General features: G+C 27.1%; 1 protein-coding gene and 1 pseudogene across 1 annotated transcript; one reads left to right on the top strand and one right to left on the bottom strand.

Annotated features, from left to right (window-relative positions):
• Positions 1–6,942: 6,942 nt before the first annotated feature.
• On the bottom strand, positions 6,943–24,746 carry LOC107168844 (uncharacterized). The gene is made up of 5 exons (XM_015518385.2): positions 24,392–24,746; positions 23,305–24,274; positions 23,033–23,234; positions 9,779–9,845; positions 6,943–8,590 (listed from the first exon to the last, which is right to left on the bottom strand). Exon 5 carries the CDS (start codon positions 8,550–8,552, stop codon positions 7,278–7,280), a length of 1,275 nt encoding a protein of 424 aa, XP_015373871.2. The 5' UTR covers positions 8,553–8,590; positions 9,779–9,845; positions 23,033–23,234; positions 23,305–24,274; positions 24,392–24,746; the 3' UTR covers positions 6,943–7,277.
• Positions 20,525–21,284, top strand: LOC149061696 (uncharacterized; annotated as a pseudogene).
• Positions 24,747–24,821: the final 75 nt, after the last annotated feature.

Here is a 24,821-nt window from a genome sequence, read left to right as displayed (position 1 = left end):
TAAAATTAATTCACATTTATTATTATTATTATTATTTATTATTATTATTAACCTAGCCTTTTTTACCAATTCTTTTTTGTTTATAATATATGTTTTTAAGTTTTATACATCTATACATTTTAATAATTTATTTGTGTGAAATTGTGAAATTAGTGCATGTAAGTATAGTATATTAGTATATCATTGAAAAAAATAATACTGATGACCTTTTTTTATTTAATTTTTTGCTTTTACATTCATGGAAGGGAGCCTTGACAGTTTTACATTAAATTTAGGAGGCCCTATAACAAAAAAGGTTGAGAAGCACTGACATAAATTATCGGGTGCAAGGATTGTGGAAGTGTGCATGTGCAGGGATATACGCATTGTTCTAGCCTCCACAGCTGTGAACCCGCTGTGGTGTTTTCGATGTTCCATTGGATCCAGGTCGTAGTTAGCATCATATATTTTATACTGCATTCTATTATTAGAACTTGCGATATTTTTTATATTATGTTGTATGGTCTGGTGTATATATGACATTATAATTGGAGCTCTTTCGTAACAGTGCGATTTATATGTTTTTTTTTTTTTGTATATTACTTATTATTAATTATTTGGGGCACCCTTCATTATAATATTATTATTACCCATTATTTATTGTAAAATAACGACAATTGTCGACAGGTTGTAATAATATTGTATTTTCATTAACCAATTAATCTTGAGTTGTAATTCTGTACTCATTTTGGGTAACCTACCAGTCCTATAGGTACACCGTATAAGTCGATATAACCAACCGCTGAATTCTTAGGAGCTATATTGGCGCACAGAAGGAACAGTTTTTAGTATCTCAAAATATTAATATTAAAGATTGGGTTTTAAAATTAATTTAGCCACAAAAGATGTTCAAAATGTTTTATCTTTTATTATTTCATGTTTTTGGTAGACAATAAAAAATATAAACTTTTGTAGATCATTATGTGGACCAATTTTACTTATATTGTATGTTGCCCTATCTATTCTCGGTGTGTGTGTCATTTTTTGTATACAGTGAAACCTCCTTTAACGGACACTTCCCAATAGTGGACACCTCGAAATATTGGACGGAATTTTGGGAATGGTGAAATGTGAACTCATTGTATTTCCCTTCTTAATAGCGGACGAAATTTAAGCGACCGAGAGTGTCCGGTATTTAGAGGTTTCACTGCACATAACAATAATATTATGTAAACTTACTATATAAAGAAAATAAATTTAATTTCACAAATAACAGAATAACCTTAAAAAGGAGCCTAATGCAGATTGATATTTTTCCAATTTTCTATAATTTAATAAAATTTTAAAATTGTATAATTATATAATTATATATTTTCTTTAGTATTGTAGTATTGTAGATGAAGATAAATCAGTGTGGTGGTTATAACTGACTTTTAAGCGGGGGCAGAAATTATAAAAATCATAGCACAATAATGAGTCGTTGGAGAGCCCATAATTTTTTCCCAATATTTTGAAATAACGCAAATATTTAAAATAGAACAAACATTTTTTATTATACATTTATACGTAGTATATTATGAAATTATCCAAAATAGGTTCACCTTGTACTTACAATTAAATAAAAACACGATAGGACTTATTTGGGATTTCAACAAAAAAAAAGGCGGGTAAGTCGTTGATGTCGCTCTGCTGTACAGTAGGTTACAAGTGGGTTACTGTAATGGATGGAATTAAATTTGAATCCAATGATATTATATCATTGTATACGAAAAACGATTCTCAGCGAAGACGGTCTATCTGTCTAGGATATATTATATATTATTAAAAATTTTCAAATCTTAGATTTAAAAAGAAATTTTTTTATGAATTTCTAGTTTAAAATAATTTGCGAATTTTCGTGATTTATACATATAGTGTCAAAATTGAAAATTCAAACTTTGAATGCTTATAAAAAAAAATTGTGATAATGTATTTCTTTTATCTTTCAATTGCTATTGTAAAAATATGTTAGGCACCTTGAATTAAATTTTCAAATCTTAGAATTAAAAACAAAACGTTTATGAATTTCTATCTAAATTCTAAGATAATTTGAACATTGCCGTAATTTTTACGTATTTAGACAAAAAATTTGAACTTTAAATGCTTATAAAAAAAAATCTTGACTAAGTATTTTTAATATTTTTCAACTGCTATTGTTACAATCTGTTAGAAGCCTTGTATTAATTTTTCAAGCTTTTCTGCCCATCAAATAAATTTGCATCGATATTAATTTTAAAAAAACTAATAATGATCGAAACTTTTAAAAAAATTGCATGGTTGATAGAATATACTTTTATAAACATTCGGTGAAAATTTCATGTATCTATGGTCATTTGTTTTAAAGTTACATCAAAAACCAAAATCGATTTTGTCGAAAACTGATTGTGCGTAAAATGTCCCGTATTTCCCTTAATTTTTAGTTTGTTTTTCTCGATTGTTTAGAAAAGTATTAAGAATTTTTCACTTTTAACCCCCCAAACTACCAACTAGATTCACTTTCTGATCGAACGAAGTACTGAAGTCAAAAATCGAAGCACTTTTACTGCCCTAAAACGTGATGACAAACACAAAAAAAAACACACACACATCATGGTAAAATCAATACTTTCATCGCTCCACTCAGAATCTAAAAAGTATAGTCACAGATGCACAGTTAATCAACCATTTTAATAATAAAAATCTACAATAAAAGCATATATCTTTTTTTTTGTTTAGCAAAACGTGTAATAATATTAATTGTGAGTTTATGATGAGTATATACAGGTTTATTATATTAGATTCTGAACGAAGTGATGAATGTTTTGATTTTACAACGATGTGTGTGTTTTCTTGTTTTTGTGTCTGTGTACAACATAACTAGTCGAAATAATGCTTCAATTTCAAACTTTGGGGGTGGTTTCCGATGTAAAAGTGAATATCCTTGGTACATTACAGAGGTCAAAAGAGTAAACACCAAATCGATTTTTTTACATGGTTGTAACTTGTAATTCAAAAAGCTAATCACTGTAAATACTTGAAATTTTTACCCAATATTTATGTTAGTGTTATCTATATACAGTTTAATTTTCAAATTTTTTTGACTTTTTTTGAGATATTTATAGACCATTGAAATTTTCGATTTGTATGAGAATTATTTTGTGTCGGTAAAAAAATTTTAGATAACCAAAAAACTTTAAAATTGAATACAAGGTTCCTTATCAATTGTTCTTATTGTAGCTAAAAAAATTTAAAATCGTTAGTCACAATTTTTTTTAATAAACGTTTATAGTTCAAATTTTTACGAAATCTGTCGAAAACGTGAAAATTTGCAAGTAATTTTAAAGTTGAAAAATCATAAAATTTTTTGTGTTTATAACTGATGATTAAAAATACAACACTAAGTTTTCCATAAGTTTTTCTTCAAGTAGCTATAGAGAAAACTCGAAGCATCATCATAGCAAAAATTTTAAGTGCGTTTAAATTTTAAATTTTTACGAAATAGCGTAACGATAACGATTTATCCTCAAACGATTTTAAACATTTGTTATTATTCAAAAAATATAAGTCGTAGATACTTGAAAATTTTACCAGTTTTTTAGATTGGCATTTTCTTTACATGATTTAATTTTAAAAATATTCTGATTTTTTTAAAGTATTTAAAGACAACTAAAATTTTTAATTTTTCTGAAACTTTTTTTTTGAAGTGTAGATAACATTATTTTAGCCTTATCAAAATACTTGAAAATTTAATACAAAGTTTCTCATAAATTATTCTTATAGTGATAAAAAAATTATAAGAACACATATTCACAATTTTTTTTTATTAGCATTTGAAGTTCAAGTATTGACAAAAATTCGTCAAAACCATGAATATTTGCAAATTATTTTGTAGTTCAAAATTCATAAAATTGTTTGTATTTATATCTAAGGTTGAAAAATTCAACACTAAGTTTTACATAAGTTTTGCTTCAAATATCTAGAGAAAATTTGAATCGTCATTATAGGAAAAATGTTTTGAGCGTCTGAGTTTTAAATTTTTATGAAATCAGGTATATATGTATATATCTATGATAATATAAGGTATTATGAATTATGATAATTACATGCAATGTTTTGGATAAATTGATTAACCATCATGCCTTATGCAAAATCATTATACAAATCATCTCCGTTCTGAATCGTTTTTCGTATACAATGATACCTATCATTGCATTCAAATTTAATCCCATCCATTACAGTAACCTACCATACAGCAGAGCGACATCCACTACTTACCCGCTTTTTCAACTTCAAAGTTACTTGCAAATATTCGCGTTTTCAACAGATTTCGTAAAAATTTGAACTATAAACGCTTATAAAAAAAATTGTGACTAACGATTTTTAATTTTTCTTAGCTAAAATTAGAACCACTCATAAGGAACCTTGTATTAAATTTTCATGTTTTTTTGGTTGTCCAACATTTTTTTACCGACACTTCAAAAAAAAAATTTTCAAAAAAATCAAAAATTTCAGTGGTCTATAAATAATTCAAAAAAAGTCGAAAATTTTATGAAAATTAAACTGTATATAGATATCACTAACATTAACATTTTGTGAAAATTTCAAGTATTTACAGTGATTAGTTTTTGAATTACAACCATATAAAAATATCGATTTGGTCAAAAACTGGTTTTGCGTAAAAATTCCCGTTTTTCTCTCATTTTTTTTTTTTGTTTTTCTCGATTTTTTTGAAAACTGTTGGAAAATGTTTACTTTTGACCTCTATAATGCACCAAGCATCTTCACTTTTACATTGTAAACCACCCCCAAAGTTTGAAATCGAAGCATTATTTCGACTAGTTAAGCTGTACACAGACACAAAAACAAACATAAAAAAAAAAACACACATCATTGTAAAATCAATACATTCATCACTTCGTTCAGAATCTAAAACACGGATCAAGGGGGGGGGGCGATTCACCTATCGTCACCCCCTCCCTTATAACCGCCACTGGGAGAGGTTGATACTTGATGGGCATATTATATCTACAACAATGACTTTCACAATAAGCTCTCATCCCTTGTAAAAATTTTGGATTTTGATAACTATTATTTTACCAGAAAGAAGAAGAAAAAGATATTTTATTGAAGGAAGGCTGATTTTTTAATTTTAATTTTTTTTCAAATAATAGTATATAATTTTTAAAAAATAAATTTAAATTGTCTTGTTTTTTACACATACTACAGCTAAACTTCCTTTAACGGACACCTCTATTTAGCGGACATTTCTTCAGAAACGGAGACATTTTCACTACTTTTATACAGGAAAACCCCTAAATACCTTACATTCTAAATAATGGACACTTTTATGGCAATTTCATTTTGATTTTGACAATTTTTTATCGTAAATACCTATAGAATAATCGTGGAATGCTTTAATAAATATTTATCTATCTATCTATATTGTAGTTTGTCTCCGACGCATTGAATTAGAAAATGCCTTGGTCCGCGAAACTAATATGCATCAAGGTCTAAACAAGCGAAAGTAACAGATTTTTCATATAATTTTAAATAATAGTATGTACAATATGTCAATATTAATATTTGCAATACAATAATGCAAATACAGAAACATCATTGATTATAAATATTAAATTTATAATAAATGTTGTAAATACCTACCTATGTAATTATTAATTTCTCCGAGTTATTTTCCAAAATTAACCCCCCCCCCCCCTCTAGAATAGCGGACACCTCTAAATAACAGACAAAATTATGGCAACTAAGAGTGTCCGGTATTTAGAGATTTCAGTGTTACACTGTGTTTTTAATTTTGATGAGCAGAATGAAGTGTTATGTGGATACCTTGCAAAGATGGGTCCACTACCTACTCAGCTTTTCTAAACTTAATATAGGTACTTATAACTCATGAACTAGTTATTCCAAATTTGATTTTAATATATAGAAATTATCAGAAAAAGTTTATGTTCACTTTTCAAAATTTTAACTGTTGTTATGTGTACCTTATAGGTACCTATCGGCTGTGAGGAGGATAAGAGACTTGAGTGCATCTAACTCTCCCATCTCATCAACCAAACATTGCAATTTTATTTCTTGACACAATATTGATTTTGTTATCAAAATTCAATTTTGATTTTATATAATTAATTTATATTATTTTTTACAAAAATCTATAAAAGTTAAAAAATATATAATACTCGAAACATCAATTGTATAGTTAAGCTTTATGTAGATCTTTGCTTAAGTCAAAATTGAATAGTGATCACGCCACTTCCATATAATTACATTAAAGAAAACCATTTTCTGTATCAACACAATTTTAATATTTTTGGAAATAATTAACAACAAACTGTTGGTTGCTATTCCAGGCATGATTTTTTTTCTGAACTAAAAAAATACATTAATTGTAGAAAATACAACTTAAATATATTAACATGTTTTCAAGTAATCAATTGATAATATTAATAAGATGTTATAAATTAAAAATTTTACTTTTAATTATAAAGATAAAATTAAAAGTTATTAACTATTATTACTACCCTCTAATATTATTATTTTTCAAACTAAATACAGTGTTTTTTTATTTCCATTAAATGATACTCATAAATAACTAAATAATAATAACAATGGAAAATATAATTGATTTACAATTTTTGATTGTATCAAACTAAACTTATTTAAAAAGTTTTTAACATAGTAAGTAATCCCTAGTACAATTAATTAATATCTAACCATGGTCAAAAAAAAAATATATATATAATTACATGTATATAGACAAATGTACCATATCTAATTATATATCAATTATGAAATGATAGGAAGTTTGTTTTATAGCTTTTAATTTACACGGCCAATATTGAAAATAATTGTTTGGTTAGGTAGTGATGATAAAAAACTAGATTAAAAAACAGAAGAAGCGCTTACATCTCATACATTAATGTTATCATTCAGTCTCATATGTTATGTTGATGATAGTCTTAAGACCCTTTGAATATATTGAAAAAATAAGGTCTTCCACTGACTGTTCGGTTTTAAATATAAACACGGTCTAAGTCACAATGTTTAATACGACATTACAAGATTATGAGATCCACAGTTCATTGGTTCAGTACAGATTTATTTACAAAAATTAAAAATCACTGGCTGGTAACTCTTTCACTGGGAGTAAAATTAATAGCTAAAATTATGTTTTGACACTTCAAATTTAATTATATAACAATACACAATATAGGGTGTTGTAACTATAAAGTTAATAAAAATAATGATAGTTCAAAAATTGGTTAAAAAGGAATAATTGTGTTATTAATCAGTTCCCACGCAATCCTATGCCGTAAAAGCGGAACATCTGTCTCTGTATAATCTGGGTATTTGTCGAATAAGAAATATCTAGCATTGGTGCATGTAAATACACCACAATCGTAAACATTTGATTGAGAAGGAGAATTCCAATTTTCATATGTCCAATTGTTGGGTATAGTCCGCTTGACACCTGAATCTTGGAAGTAGTCAATAGATATCTGATTTAAAAATTCAGATGTCATTGACAATTCCTCTAAATTTAAACGATTAAAGCTATCCGCATAATAAATTTTTCCTTCCCAAATTTCAACCACAAGTAAGGCCCAATGATTCATGTTAGGGTTGATTGGAATTACAATTCTTTTGTAGTTATTTAACGAAGGATATTTTATTTTGAACCATTTATAAATAAATTTGTACCCATTCCGTTTATAACTAATCAAAAAATCAGTATTTAATTCCAATACATTCTGATCACAATTACTAATTAATAGCGAAATATAATTCTGGATTATATTATCATTCAGCCAGGTATGAGGTGTAATTAATAATAATAAATCCCCCATTCTTAATGGATATCCATTAGGAGATTTTATTTCAGGATTCACATGCTCATTAGTCTGCTTTTTATTTAAAAATTGAATATTAAAATTAATTTTTCTTTTGAACAATGGAAGTATTTTCTTTACATTTTTTGCGTGTTGTAGTTTATGGACGCTAGTTAAATTTACAATTGGAGAAATATTGCTGGTTTCTTGTTCATTATTCTCATCTTCATCACTGATATCAATGAAATCGATAATGTTATTTTGTTTCCCACTATCATCAATCATTTCAGAATTTTCCTTCTGTTTATCTTGAGTTAAATGTACAACTGGATCAGTCTGGCTAATGGAATCAATGATTTCTAGAGGAATTATGCCATCATTTGGGTTTTCTAAGTCCGTAGTTATTTCAAGCTGACTTTCAATTTCTGATGAATATTCTTTATAAATTTCATGTATATCATTCACTATTGATGAACAAATATCATTTATTTCCATTTGGTTAAATGATGAAATATTATTTGAGTAAGATATTTCATTAATTGGTAAACTAGCTTTACTACTTCCCATACCATTGTCATTGGAGTAAGATGTATTTTCTTGTTCAACGACTTGAAAATAATACCTTTCATCATTTCCAGTAACATTTGATATTTCATGATTTGAGTCTGTTATGTTGATATAGACAATTTTCGACTCAAATGGATTCATTTTATGAATTTACTGAATTGTTATAGGGCCAGGTAAATCTAAAACAAAAACAAAAACAAAAACTATTTATATAAAATAAAACTGAGAAAAAAACTAAAAACACAATAATTAAGATAAAAATCATTAGTTATATAAGTAGTTATTTAATCCTAAGTTATGAAAACACCTATCTATAATCATACAGAAAAAATTATCTAAATGGATAAAATTAATTAGTTAGTAAAGCTAGTAATAATTGTACCTATGATAGTTGTATACCAACAGTCGAAATAAAACAGTGATGTATTCAATTAAATAATGTTACCAAGGATAAACTTAATAAATGATTAAATTACTCCTAGTCATTGAAATAATTAGTTTAAGTATCTAGTCATGTTGAAAAATTTAAAGATTTATGAAAATTGACGAATTATAATAACACATAATATTTATTACAATGTTATAATAACGCAAATATTTATATGATATATTATAAATATAATTTCTAAGTTAACTATTTCATAAATTTAATATATTATATTTAAATTTTGTTTTGAATTTAACTTAAGCAAATTATTTTATGTTATTATATTGATTAGTATATACTATGGCAGGTGCAGTTAATATAAAACTATTAAACATAAATAAAATGATTAAATAACCAGCCTAGTAAACTAAAAAAAAAAAAAATAAGTAACATTCAAAAAAAATCTGAGGACTTGAGAATTTTGGAGTACTGATGAACTTAATTACATTAACATATACTCGTCATAACTTAACTATTTCCTACAAACTACGCAACATCATTATTTGAGTAAATCACTGGTTAATTAATATATGAAAAACAAAAATAATTCTAAATTAAAATGTATAATTCTAATTTACATTCTTAAGAGGCCCACTACACCTGCATATACAATCTTAAAAATATACAGAATGACAAATTTCACATTAATAATAATACATTTCACTCTTTTTAATTAATCTCCACTTATAAACTTTCATACCAGAAAAGATGATGTTGAAAAAAAATAAAGCATTTTTACTGATTTTTGAATGTGATGACAGACGAAAAATTAAAAATTAAAATAAAATGCTACATCATTGTAAGACTAATACATTAACCATCTCACTCAGAATCTAAAATGATACAGTTAATACCATTTTCTTAATATTATAATAGTTAAAAATGTAATTCTAAATAAATAAAAATAGTTTTAAATATTATGAATTTGTAAATCACTTACATTTCAACTTTATGGCTCTCAAGTTTTATAGACAATATTATTGAAAGTAGAACACCTGTTTGAGTACCTATAAAATCAGAATTTTTAATTAGTAATTTTGAAGCAACAAATAAATTTATAATTTACATGTATCATTAATGTTCAATTCCCTTAAAAAGTTGTAATTATATACACTAATAATGAATACTCTTAAATTAACCTTGAACTTAATACAGTTAAATGATGCATCTTCCATACATTTTTCTGTTCAAGTATTTATAATTTAATATTTTTAGGAATATAAATTGAAATTGACTTTTCGGTAAACTGAATTTTTTTTGTTAATTATAGTAAGAAAAGAATCAAAGTACAAGTATTTTCTATATGTTTTGGACCCATAAGGGGTGATTAATTACATATTCAGAATGTCCAGTTTTAATTTTTAACATGTGTTTGAATTTTTTGACAATATTTTGAGGCTTTTTACTATGGGTGCTTTAAATAAACTTTTATTTTTGAATCTAATTATTTGTTGTTGTTTGACATTTAGAGCATAACCAGTGTTACATGCTTACACCCTGGTAAAAATACAAAATACATATTACTATAGTTTTATGCATAATTACAGTATTTAAACAACCAACGCAAAATAATAATAAAAATCATTTAAAACCGTATAATTGTCTATTTACAAATTCAATATTTTGATGAATTGTAAATATTGATGTATATGAATCATCCATTTTTATGTATTGAATTGCTAATTATCATAATATATATATTTTGTTTTTATGATTGAAACCAGTTTTAAACGAGAGCACCCTACTCCTGTATATATGTTATAGATCTGATCCATTTTTAAGGAATAATAAATCAAGTTTAATTCGAAAAACGTCCATTACTCCTATTATTTTAAATGCTATAATTGTAAAATGTAGCTCCACTATCGAACGACGGGCTGGTGGTGACAGAATAACCGTACTAGGATTTCAACTAGGGGGAGGGGGTGATTATTTTTTTATGAATGGTCCAAATCCTCCATGATATATTTTTATTATAGGTACCGGTATGCTCTTATATTAAAAAAAAAAATTATTAAAATTCTTAAATTTTTTTTGTGCGGGAAATTTATATCTCACTATTGTACAGGCTTGGGGGGGGGGAGATACTTAAAAGAAGTATCGAGATAGATTTTATTAAAATGTATCGAGTTATAAAATTAGTCACTGGATTTTTAAAAATTATAGGTATGGGCACTTCATTAAGTAATTAGAATGACAAATAAAATAATAAAAATTTACATTTATTCAGTAATAATAATACATTAGTAATAAAACAAAATAAAACACCTACTTTATAGCGAAAGGTATAGGAGAGGTGTCGGCACCGATGCGGTCGGGACATTTGCGGTCGGCACCTTTTGCGGTCAATTTATTTCTATCTACCGAACTATACAATTTGGGTGCTATATATAATATTTTATATACTATATACTGAATTTATGTTAATAGGTAGCTATAATACTTTTTTGCTATAGTTGAAATTATACTACTGATTATTACTATACTTGTCAAATATATTATATTTAAACTTCCCTTCTCACTTTTCCAGGCTTAGGACTGGCAGTATTTTTTACTGGCGTGTTTAAAAATTCACATAATAATATATTTGTCAATAACAATTCACTGTACTTACATAAAAAAATTAAAAAAAAATTATTATTATAAAAAATGCACATAATAATATATTTGTCACAATTCACAGACTCACAGTATACATACATAATAAACATAACCTTATTCTAATTTTTGAATAATAGCTATTTTTCTAAATCATTATCTAATTCATAGTCTACTAATATTTTTCTAATTCTTTCGTCTAATTGTATGTACATTTTTTTTCTCCTTTTACCTTCCATATTCAATGTGTTCGCGAAATGAATCCGTTCGCCTGTACACCGTTTATAATAATATTATTAGTACAGTGAATTGTGATTGACAAATATATTATTATGTGAATTTTTAAACACGCCAGTAAAAAATACTGCCAGTCCTAAGCCTGGAAAAGTGTGAAGAGAAGTTTAAATATAATATATTTGACAAGTATAGTAATAATCAGTAGTATAATTTCAACTAAAGCAAAAAAGTATTATAGCTACCTATTAACATAAATTCAGTATATAGTATATAAAATATTATATATATAATTTTTTATGGAGCATAAAATAGGCGGGAAATAAAGCTCCATAACTATAGCATAGCAATTTATTATTTTAGATTCTGAGCGGAGCGATGAAAATATTGATTTTACCATGATGTGTGTTTTTTTTTTGTGTCTGTCATCACGTTTTGGGGCAGTAAAAGTGCTTCGATTTTTGACTTCAGTACTTTGTTCGATCAGAAAGTGAATGTAGTTGGTACTTTGGTGGGTCAAAAGTGAAAAATTCTTAATAATTTTCTACATAATCGAGAAAAACAAACTACAAATTAAGGGGAAAACGGGACATTTTACGCACAATCAGTTTTCGAAAAAATCGATTTTGGTTTTTAATGTAACTTTAAAATAAACGACCATAGATACATTACATTTTCACCGAATGATTATATAAGTATATTCTATCCACCATGCAATTTTCAAAAATTTTCGACTTAAGTTAAACTATTCATAGGTATATGCAATTTTCGATCATTATTAGTTTTTTAAAATTAATATCGATAAAAATTTATTAGTTGGACAGAAAAGCTTGAAAATTTAATACAAGGCTCTTAACATATTTTTACAATAGCAGTTGAAAAATAAAAGAAATTCAGTCACAATTTTTTTTAATCAGCATTCAAAGTTTGAATTTTGACAAAATACGTAAAAATCACAAAAATTCACAAATTATTTTAAGATAGAAATTCATAAAAAATTTTCTTTTTAAATCTAAGATTTAAAAATTTAATACAAGATTCCTTACAAGGTTTTTAATCTTTATCATAAATAAAAAGTCCACCGGAAATTTAAGTTAATTTTTTATGAGCATTTGAAATTTAAATTTTTACAACATTGGGGTTTCACTGGATTTCACATTTACCGATTTTCTTATTTTGGTGTAACTCTAAAACAAATGACCGCAGATACTTGAAATTTTCACTGAATTTTTATATAGGCATTTTATATATTCTATAAAATTTTCAAAATATTTTGATTTGTTTTGATCTGTTTACTGACATTTTAATTTTTCAACTTTTTTAGTTTTTTTTTTTCTATGAATATCGATAAAAATTTATTTGTTGAGTAGAAAAGCTTGAAAATTTAATACAAGGATTCTAACTCATTGTAAAGCAGCTGTTGAAAGATATTAAAAATACATAGGCGCGATTTTTCTTATAAACATTTAAAGTTCAAATTTCGACTAAATACGTAAAAATTACGGTCATGTTCAAATCATCTTAGATAGAAATTCATAAAAAATTTTCCTTTCATATCTAAGATTTTAAAATTTAATACAAGGCTCCTAACATATTTTTACAATAGCAGTTGAAAAATAAAATAAATACATAGTCACAATTATTTTTTACAATCATTCAAATTTGAATTTTGGCAACATACGTAAAAATCTAAATAAGCTAGAAATTCATAAAAAAAATTTATTTTAAATCTAAGGCCCTCCTCACACGGGGATATTCAAAAGAAACTGCAATCGCCTAGATACAAGGAGACTAGGCGAATAGGCAATTGCGCATGTGTGTTTGAATGGCATCGTTCAAACGGCGCTACTTAAGTCGCCGCGATTGATAAACTGACGCGACCAGTCAACTGGCGACTAGACATGTCGGTCTCCTCGCTACTTTGGTTGGTCGAGTTGCTTGGTAATTTTTATTTCATGTATAATAAAATATTATAACATGGATCAAAATTTTAATATACAATTTGTGCAACAAATAGAAAAGTATCCCGAGCTATATAATTATACCTTAAAAAACTACTCCAAAAGAAATATAAGGGGAAAAGCTTGGAGTGAAGTAGCCACAGAAGTTAAGCTCACAGGTAAGGCCGAGAATATTCGAGTATCATCACAGTAATAATAATAATTGGTTCTAAGTACAATAAGTACATGGCTATAAAGAATTTATTATTTATAATTATTAATTAATTATAATTTTGTTTATATATTTTTTTATATATTTTTAATGAACTGTACTGTCGGGCGACACTATAGTTTAAAAAACTAGAAACAAAAATTTAGTATACTGTGTGTGAAGATAACCGGCAACTGTAGTTGTCTAGTCACCCAGTCTCCTAGTACCTAGGCGATTGCAGTTTCTTTTGAGTATCCCTGTGTGAGGAGGGCCTTAGATTTGAAAGTTTTTAATAATTGATAATATATCCTAGACAGATAAACCGTCTTCGCTCAGAATCGTTTTTCGTATACAATGATATAATATCATCGGATTCAAATTTAATTCCATCCATTACAGTAACCCACTTGTTACCTACTGCATGTACAGCAGAGCGACATCCACTTTCCCGCTTTTTTTATTTTAGATACCTAGATAGCGCCAGTGTTGACAAAACTCGAAACCCCAGTACCACGAATCTCTTGCCAGATTATAGATATAATTATATAATACGTGACGTCACTGTGATACTATTCAAGGTTTATAGATTATATGGGTTGCCTCATTTTGAAAATATTGAAAAAACTGGAGTGGGAGAAAATGACGTTGTGACGTCATCGTCGTACAAACTATAGAACGATAACAAATATTTCATACGTTTATATGCCTTTCTCATAGTTTTGTTTCGCAACCTTTCGATTTTGTTTTATTTATTAATAGTGTTTTAATTTGAATAATTACTTATTATGGCTATCAACGGTACGAAGGAAATAAAGAAATGTTCTTTATTTTGACTGGATTTTTTTATCATTTAAGTTAAAATATGTTAACTAATTATAATTATGTTTATATTTAAATGTTTAACATCTTCTCTTAAAATAATGTGTATTATTATTAGCATTTTGAAATTATCATTATTATGTAATACAAATTTAAATATTTTATACTTTAACTGCATTTTGAATAATCATAGTCAGTAAAAAATTTTAATTAATATTCTATTGGTTTTTGTGTATAGTTATTATAATTTATTGAAATGTACCATACAATGATTGATTTTACTCATTTTAATTTATAAATATATGAATTAATATAATAATTAATATAGTTAATTATTCTAAAGATAATGTTTTTATTACTATATACATATCACAATCACATTATATTATACATGAAATGTATAACCACAACTTGCAAGTGATTATTTTCTATATAACTGTTAAAAACATTTAAAGATTTTTCTATAATTTCTAACTCAAAATAATTTGCAAATTTTCGTCATTTTTAGTATTTTGTCGAAATTTGAACTTTAAATGCTTGTGAAAAATATTCTGACTACGGAGTTTTAATATTCTTCATCTGCCGTTGAAACAGTAGGTATAATATTAGGAGCCTTTTATTAAATATTAAATTTTCAAGATTTTTTATCTAACAAATAAAAGTTTATTGATATTTATAGAAAAAAAAAAAAATAAAAACAAATTTGAAACTGAAAATGCTCATAAACAGCTCAAAATATTTTGAAAATTGTATAGAGCTAATATTTATATATATATATTCAGTCAAAATCGCATGTATCTACAGTCTTTAATTGTAGAGTTACGCCAAAAATCATATCGGTTTTGCATAAAAATTCCCGTTTTTTTCATGAATTTTTCATTTGTTTTTTCGGGCGCTTTTGAAACTATTGGGAATTTTAAATGATGACCTCCCAAAACCAAAAATACCAACTAACTTCACTTTCCCATCGAACAAGATACTGAAGTTGAAATCGGAAGCATTATTTACACTATTAATTGTGTGTGCACAGACACAAAAAAATAAAAAAGTGTATAACATTAATAACTTAAGTTATTAAACTAGTCGTTCATAAAATGTAAGCATTATTAAGATATAATATCATGAATAAATGCTATGTAAATTAAATTTATTCTATCTCAATAATTTGTTTACTTTGCTAGAACCAATCTATTTCAACAAATAAACATGTTCGTTCATACTTGGAATATTAATGATTACCATTACAAATGTTACTATTGTTACTTAATTTATTTTATAAAAAGTTCTTCATTTTTAATTTATAACCAAAATTCCTTCCAGAATAAATAAATTATTGAGAATAAATTTAATTTACTTAACATTTACTCATGATACCACATCTTTATAATGCTGAAGTCTTATGAATTACTAGTTTTTTTTCAGACTTAAGCCTTTTTTTTACACGGAGTTTGATGAAATGTTTTTATTGGGATAACAGTAGTTTTTTATGACATATTTTAATGTACTGGCATGTAATATATGATTTGCTGGTTATTTTATTTATTATATTATTATCATATTCAATATAATTAAATAATTAATTTAATAATTCATAATCAAATTCAATTTTATTTTTGCGTTATTATAATATACAAATCTTTACTCTCTCGAGGACATCGTTCAAAATGTTATAACAATATATATCACAGCAATAAGTTTTATTGATTAAACTACATAATTAAAAATTGTAAAAAAAATTATATGTTGAAACAATAAAAATGTAATTAATGAAAAATAGCTAAATACTTTTGGTGTATGGTCTATACAAAATAATCATAACTTCCAAAATTTTTTGGTTTATAACTATGTTCCCATCATAATCAAATTAAACATAATATTATATTATATGATGTCATATTTTACAATAATAGTTGTCTGTTGTCACATTAAATAGTAATAATCATAACATATTAATATAATAAATTAGCACATAATTGCCTTCATAACAGTATATTATAATACATTTTATATAATATTGAATTTAAATAAACATAATAAAAAAAAAAAGTTCAGGGAATAAAATATAAATAAAATACCAACATAAATCGAATTAAAATATTTTTACAGTAAATAAAATTAAGATTAGACTTCAAATTGTATATTCTTGCAATTTATAAATATTATGATTCTATTACTGCTTTTAAGATAATACATATTTATAATATCTTAATTATTTCACATTGATTATAACAGAGTGCCTAGTATTTCAAATTCAGAAATTTCCAATAATGGTTATTTTTGTTAAGATGTTTTCATTGAACTGTCCGTTTCTAAAAGAAATTGGTCAGTAGGTTTATACAGGAATTGCTATTTCAAATAAAGTCGTCATTTCATTTTCTTTGTCTCACCTTTTTAGAATATAATTGAATGAAAGTACTTTTCCACTAATACCCAATGCCGATGGCATTCATAAACAGGTAGTTTGCCTTAATACTTTTGATTCATAGGAATATTTTTATACAACTTCATACATCAAATTTATTGAAATTTCATATTTTAAAATATATTCAACAAATGGTTAAAGACATTTTAAATGTTGGAAGAACAACATAGCTTTTAACCAGGTTGATCTACTCTCTCATGTAATCTTGTATTTATCTCATTAGTTAATGATGCATTCAAAAATCATATTCAGGTTAATGTAATCTATCCTACTGATCTGGAAAAAGTTTTCGATTCAATGATTTGTGAGGTGTACTGATCAGTATCCTTTAAGATTTGGTAAACCTCTTATATACTGTATTTCTCTGTCTCTTTGTGATAGATATTGGTAGTTTAAGTGTTCGGTGTAAACTAAAAAGATGTATTTATGTCTTCTTCTGGTATTCTGCAAGTGGTGATTTGTCGCCATTATTTTTTTTATTTTTAAATAGTGTTAGCAATATTTCATTACAAACTACTTTGTTCTGTAGATGGCATGGAGATATTTAAGCACATCAATTATTTTGATGTCTTAAGCTTTAGACAATTTTGAAATAATGTAAACAATTTTCTTAGTGGTCTCAAATTCTAGACCTTACGTTGAACCTTGATAAGTGTCACATAATGTCATCCACTTGAAAATAGAAATTCTATGGTCCTGTGAAGCTAAAAAATTTAGAAATGTTGTATGTAAAAACTATAGTTGAGTTGGGCTTGTTTAGTAATTAGTTCTTTTGACCCTGGACTACATATCAATATATGTTGTATTTTGTAAAGCTTATAAGATGTTTGGGTTCATAAAAAGACTAGGACATGACTAAACTTGGTCTATCTTTAAAAACATGTTTTAGCTTATTTTTCTGTTTGATTTTAGAGTATGGTGCTGTTCTTCGGGATTCAAATTAATCAGGTAACTATTATTAGATAGAAACAGACAATGGTGTAAAGACATTTTCTTAGGTTTGATGGATTTATTTTACCCAATATACAAACACTATTCACTGTACGATTACACCTCTGTTTCCAAATTTCTTGATATAGATACCCTTTTTTTTCAAATAAAAATGTTTCAGTTCTCATACATGGACAGAATTTCGAGAGAGGGCTATAGCCTCCTTAGCCCCCTTCCCATTTTACGCTTATGGATACCCTTGATAAACGAAGACATACTCTTAGGTTTACATTTTTAAATGGATTATTATCAAGACAAGTATATTCTCCTTACTTCTTAAGTCTAACTAACTTAAGAGTACCACAACAAAATATTAGAAATAGTATTTCTTTTTAAATTCCGCTTTGCATCTCTAATTACTTGATGAATGAACCAATTAGAAGATTTGAGAGATTTGAAGATGCCAATGTTGACACTTCTTGCTTTGGTTTTTATTTATAACACTTTCAATATATATATATATATATATATATGTATTCATTACTTATAGTAAAGTTGTACATGTAACCAGTAATTGTAATCTAATTGTCAAGTCTGTAAACATTTAAATTTTTCTCTCAAATGGCCCGGGCTGGGCCCTAACCAAATTGAATCAATTCATACATTGAAAAGAGTCTCTCAATAATAAGTTTCCATTTAGATTCCATCAGCTTCATTTACTTATTTTTATTGGAATAGTGAACCATAATAACATTTGTGGTAATAATGAATCCAAATAGTCACTAGTCATTAAGTAATAATGATAACATTGAAAAGGAATGAATATGATGCTGTCTGATTGTGGTACAAGCTAATTGATCCTAAGCGTATACCACATTTACAGTTCATAGTTAAGTTTACAACATCTTGTTATTATTATTAATCTTGATACATAATTCTTGGTCAAATTATATTATGGTAGTGTTACGATCCAACTCTGTCAGATCGATTTTAGGTATGGGATATGAAAGATAGATTGATGTTGAGTATAGTGTAACACTTTATTTAATTTATAAAACACAAGTGATAATAGTTACTATGTTGAAATTTCTATAAGTCCAAATTAATAGAGTGGTAGCTAGCGAGATGTGATTGTTACTCCTAGCTCCTAGCTGGTCGTTGGTGATGGTCCGTCTGATTGTGTCGTCGACGACCTCCTCTCATAGAGAGAATCCCAAGTCCCAACTCTAGTCATTTTATCTATTCTACGTAATTCCCACGGTCATATACGGTGCGTGTGGCTGTCAACAGGATGTCCCTTATACAATTTTTGATATTGTGATATCCGTTTAAAACACACAATTCCTGCGTGACCTACTTGAAGGAATATTCATACGAGTAGTAATATATATAATGTCACATGTATTATTATTATTATTATTGGCACTACACCGCTGCTCTCCAGCATTATTATTATGATATTACTACCAGGGGGTAACCGGCCAAAATAGCGAATTAAAAATATCGAAAATAAAAATAACAAAACTTAATTATAGCGAAAAATAATATATCGAATGTTTAGGGGAAAACTCTTGTTTTTATAGTAAATATTAAACAGAGATTAGGGAATAATGTAATCTTTATTAGTCTGTCATTATTATTGTGACTCAAGGTAATATCCGTTATCGCTTTTGTCATTTTGTCGTGAATAGTGTACATAATGTAACCTATACTATATGGACATCAAATAGTTTTGTACGACGTTCGACAATGTGACAATCGTTTGCAAAGTGTTGTGCTTATTATTATATTTCTTATGAACTGTATTTTTTAAATTTGATTTTTTAAGTTATGGAATTCATTAAATCTAATAAAAATAAGCTTTTACTAGTTTATAATAGTTATACATATAGAGAGGAAAAAATGTACAAGGAATCGAAGTATTGGAAATGTATAGATATGAAATGTAAGGGTCGATTAACAACTACAAGTGATAATATAATTAAAAAAGAGCCTTCAGAGCATAACCACGTTCCAGATATATGCAAACTAGAAGTAAAAAAAGAAGTCGAGAGAATGAAATTCCAAGCACTATCGTCACAAGATAACTCTCAACAAATAATCGCTTCATCACAATTAAATCCAGTGATATCAGGTGCATTACCCGAAATATCTAATTTAAAACACACGTTAAGAAGAGTACGCCAACGTAATGATTGTGCACCGCCGAATCCTCAGTCACTTTTTAACCTCCAAATACCCGAAAGGTATACTTTAACTAAAGATGGAAGGCAATTCATGCAGTACGATAGCGGCCCATCAGATGAACGTATTTTAATATTTTTTACAAAAGAGAATCTAGAATTAATGGAAAAATATAATAATTGGTTCGTTGATGGTACATTTAAGTGCACTCCGACACTTTTCACTCAAATTTACACAATACACGTATTAACAACAAATTCGTTGATACCAACTGTTTACTCTTTATTACCAAACAAATCACAAAAAACATATGTACACCTCCTTAAACAATTAAAAACAATTAAATCAACTTTATCGCCAACATCAATTATGTCAGATTTTGAAATGGCATCAATTAATGCATTTAAAGAAGTATTTCCTAATGTAAAACAAAAAGGATGCCATTTCCATTTTTCCCAATGTATAGGCGTAAAATACAACAAATTCAATATATGGCCCAAAAATATATATCAGATTCGACATTTTCAATACAGATACGGCTCTTATTAGCATTAGCATATGTACCAGAAAATCATGTGATAGATGCGTTTGAAGAATTAATAAATTCACCATACTACACAGATAACGAAAACATTTTACAACCACTTATTGACTACTTTGAAGACACCTGGATAGGCCGCCCAATGGGTCGAAGAAAAGGTCGTAGATCACCAAAGTATTCAATTAGTTTATGGAATTGTTACAAATCAGCAAGCACTTTATTACCAAGGACTAACAATGCAGTAGAAGGTTGGCATAGAGGTTTCAGTTCATTACTTGGTTAGTATATAATTTATATTTTAATTCAATATATTTATAATGTTTATAATTTGTTTATAATTTAAGGTGCATATCATCCAACATTATGGACATTTATCGATGTGTTGAAAGATCAGCAACATTTAGAGGACATTAAACTGGAACAGTTCATTGCTGGTGCCAAAAAACATAAAAAAAAATATATAAAAATTGTTCAGAAAAAATACGTAATTTAACCTTGTCTTACAATATTAATGACAACATTAATTATTTAAAAGGTATCGCTTACAATTTAACTCTACAAATGTAACTATAATTTTGTGAATTTTTTGTATTATATTTTTATACTTGTACTTATTACAATAATATTTTTTCGCTATTTTCGATTTAGTAATTATATAAACTTCGCTTTTATTTTTTTCACTATTTTAGTTTCGCTATTTTTCTTTTCGCTTTTATTTTTTCGATATTATGGCCTATAATCCTACCAGGGACTCATAGGTAAACATAGATAAAGTCACAGCTCACAACAGTAGATTTAGGAGACATTTATCATAAGGTTTCAATTATTTTACAACAAAAATAAAGATATGCCATTTGAGCATATTGCTAATACATATTAAATTAAAACTCTACAAGTTGGATCACAGGTGGAGTTAGAGATCTCAAACTTTGGGAGATGATAATATTATGTTAATAATTGTGGCTCGAATGTACCTATAACTTTCAAGCTGAGTCAAGGGGGTAATGTCAAAAACAACTCTAGTCATTAGATATTCTTTACAAGCCTTGTACAGTTCTTGTAGCAGGCCCACAAGACACAAGATCAATATCAACAAATGATTCCTTTTAAGGAACGTCGGGAGAACACACAGTGCACACTATACAGGGTGATTCTTTTATCAAACAACACTTATATAGTGTTTGTGTGTAAATACCACCTAACATACAGCTATAACCAGTGCTGTAGTCCTAAAAAAAGCAGAGGGTATACTATGAGTTATAATATTAAACATTCATACTATCATTAGGTATCACTTTGGTAGAGGGTAAATAACACAATACACCATATTATTATATTAATTGTACAAATTAAAATTAAAAATAAAATTTTTAATTTTAATTTTAATCTGATCGAATACTTTGGTAGAGGGTAAATAAAAAAACACACATACATTAATTGTGAAAATTAAAATTAAAACTAAACATTTTTTTCTAAATAAATGTATTGAAAAATATTCCATAAATGTTGTCTGGATTCCGATTTTGTTAAATTATTTCTTTTCAATATTAATAATAATCTAATGACTTTTATAATATTTATATTATTTGGTAATTTCATTACAACGGAGAGTATACAACCTTAATCAGCCATAAGCTCCATAAGGTATACAGAGTTTATTAGAAATAACCAGAAAGTATATGGCGTATACCGTCGTATACCCTCCACTACAGCACTGCCTATAACACACAAACACCACTCAAAACCACCCAACTTAGGGAGGCTATATCTTGTAAACGGATTAACGAAAAATGAAAATTTAAACGTGAAAATTCATTGAAAAAATAGCCTTTTTAGTTTATGAAATTTTAAGTATAGGTTGTCATTTAAAAATCAAAAGTTGATAATGTTTTACCTGATAAATATAAGGGTGAAAATATTTTAAAAATATATAGTTCTAGAACAAGATGGATCTACAATTTTGAAAAAAAAAATTTGAAAAAAGTCAATAGTTTTTGAAATAATGAGTGTAGTTTGATAAAAGAAATAAGAATCACCCTGTATATCAATATTATCAATTAATACAAACATAACACTAACAAAGAGAAGGCGGCGGCCTCCGGAAAACGTATTAAGTACAAGAAGGCTAGCCAACGACGAGTGTAAGACATATCGATGATAATTAATGCAAACGCGCGAGAACAAATACCACGCATCCGTGCAGCAGATAATTATTAAAAATATTAGAGCGCGGCACAATGTCATTGGTATTCACACAATGGCAGAATGGTGTATGAACAACTGATGTAATGGAATGTGTCAAAGGAACAACTTACCGATGGTGGAGTGTTCTAGACGAGTGATGAGCACTTGAACGAGCTAGACGGGAAAATCACCAACAACGACTGTAGCGTAGTGATCAAAAACAGGTAATCAATGTCCGGGACGTATCTACGGTCGTATAGGACTGCCGTGTGACTTGACCAAGTGGCGAGCAATGGAGCGAGTCAGCAAGTGAAACGACCGAGGTGGCGAGGTCTGAAACAGCAGTGAAAAAATGAACGATTACGTATACAAGTATACAACGCAGTATCTATTAACTATTTACAAATCAGACTGTTCGAGTCGTCCGACTCGTCCGATGTGAAACTATGGATTTTCACGTCCTGCCACCTGATTGGTCGTAATATTAATAATGATAGTGAAGCAGTATCAAACGTCTCGAGACCATGATAACGATAAGTGCCAAAGATATCATATATTCATATTAATTGTCTTTGAACTATTAGTTATTACTACTATGAAAAAAAATAAAATATAATTATACGTAATTAAATATATACAATATACAAATACAAATTAACGAACCCAACTGTACACTTAAGTACTATCTAAACAAAAACAATCACATTAAAAAAAAAAAAAAAAATATTTCCCTGCTATTATCCAGAATTACAAAACCACTGTTTTGATTAAAGACGTACATTTACTCTTGTGTATATGGTATATGAAATGAGAGGAAGAGACAATTTTATTATAAGCAGCAATTATAGCAAATGGGTTTTGGTTTAAATAATTAATAATATTTATAAAAAGTATTATTACTATGTATGGTTGCCTTCTTTGGAATTTCAAGTGATATTAAGGAAAATTTACTTCATAGAATATATGAAATATATACAGATTATTATTTATATGCATTATTTACAATTAATTTTTGTGAAATATTTATATTTTGGACAAGAAGAACACATAAATTATCATAATAAAGCACCAAATTCCATCATATAAAACTCATAATTTGGTATTCATACCAATGTATATTAAGCGCATAATATTCATGTATATATTTACTGGAAAATTATAAGTATTAAAAATATAACATTAATAAATAATACATAGAACAAATATATGTAATGAACATCTTTCAGATCTGTATTTCCAACAACCGGCATCCAATCATGCATGTCTTTTGTTATATTCCAAAAACCGTAGATCAGCATATACTGCCTCCCCTGACACCGTGTGTTGTCTTGTAAATATTTGTGACTTACAATTTGATCATCATTTTGTAGTTCCTAAAAAAAGGTTAAGTATAAGTATCTATAACATTATTATTTATAAAAATGTATGATCTTTTTTTAATTAATGAAATATTATCATGTTTGTAATAAAGATGACAATTTATTATTTACCTTTTTGTTTTTTTATATCTTAAATTAATAAATATTGAAATATTTGAATGTTATGAATGTTATGATACAAGATAATATGACACCACAAAATAAATATTCTGTGATAGTACTGTGATCATTGATAATACCATTGATTAAATATACTTAATATCAAGGTGGATTATATTAATTATAATAATATTATTATTATCCACCTTGCTTAATATTATTTAATCAGTGATAATACTTCAGCCTGGCCTCGCAGCCTCAGATAAAACGGCGGAACTTTTCTTCACAATATAATAAACATCACTGTGTAGTGTCTTATTAACAATCTAAATTGTTATTATATTAAAATAATATATCTGTGGATCAATTCGTTCAAACGTGAAGCAGTTACGACTTACAAGTTACCATTCATTCAAAGACGCTGCAGCTGCGATACTCCGCT

Source organism: Diuraphis noxia, unplaced genomic scaffold (assembly GCF_037042655.1).
Source record: "Diuraphis noxia isolate RWA-SAM2 unplaced genomic scaffold, SU_Dnox_SAM2 contig0001, whole genome shotgun sequence".
In the NCBI taxonomy this organism is placed as follows: Eukaryota; Metazoa; Arthropoda; class Insecta; order Hemiptera; family Aphididae; genus Diuraphis; species Diuraphis noxia.
This window is presented reverse-complemented; position numbering and strand designations above follow the sequence as displayed.

Excerpts from the sequence above, each read along its gene's own strand:
- LOC107168844 (XM_015518385.2), bottom strand. The coding sequence starts at position 8,552 with ATGAATCCATTTGAGTCGAAAATTGTCTATATCAACATAACAGACTCA.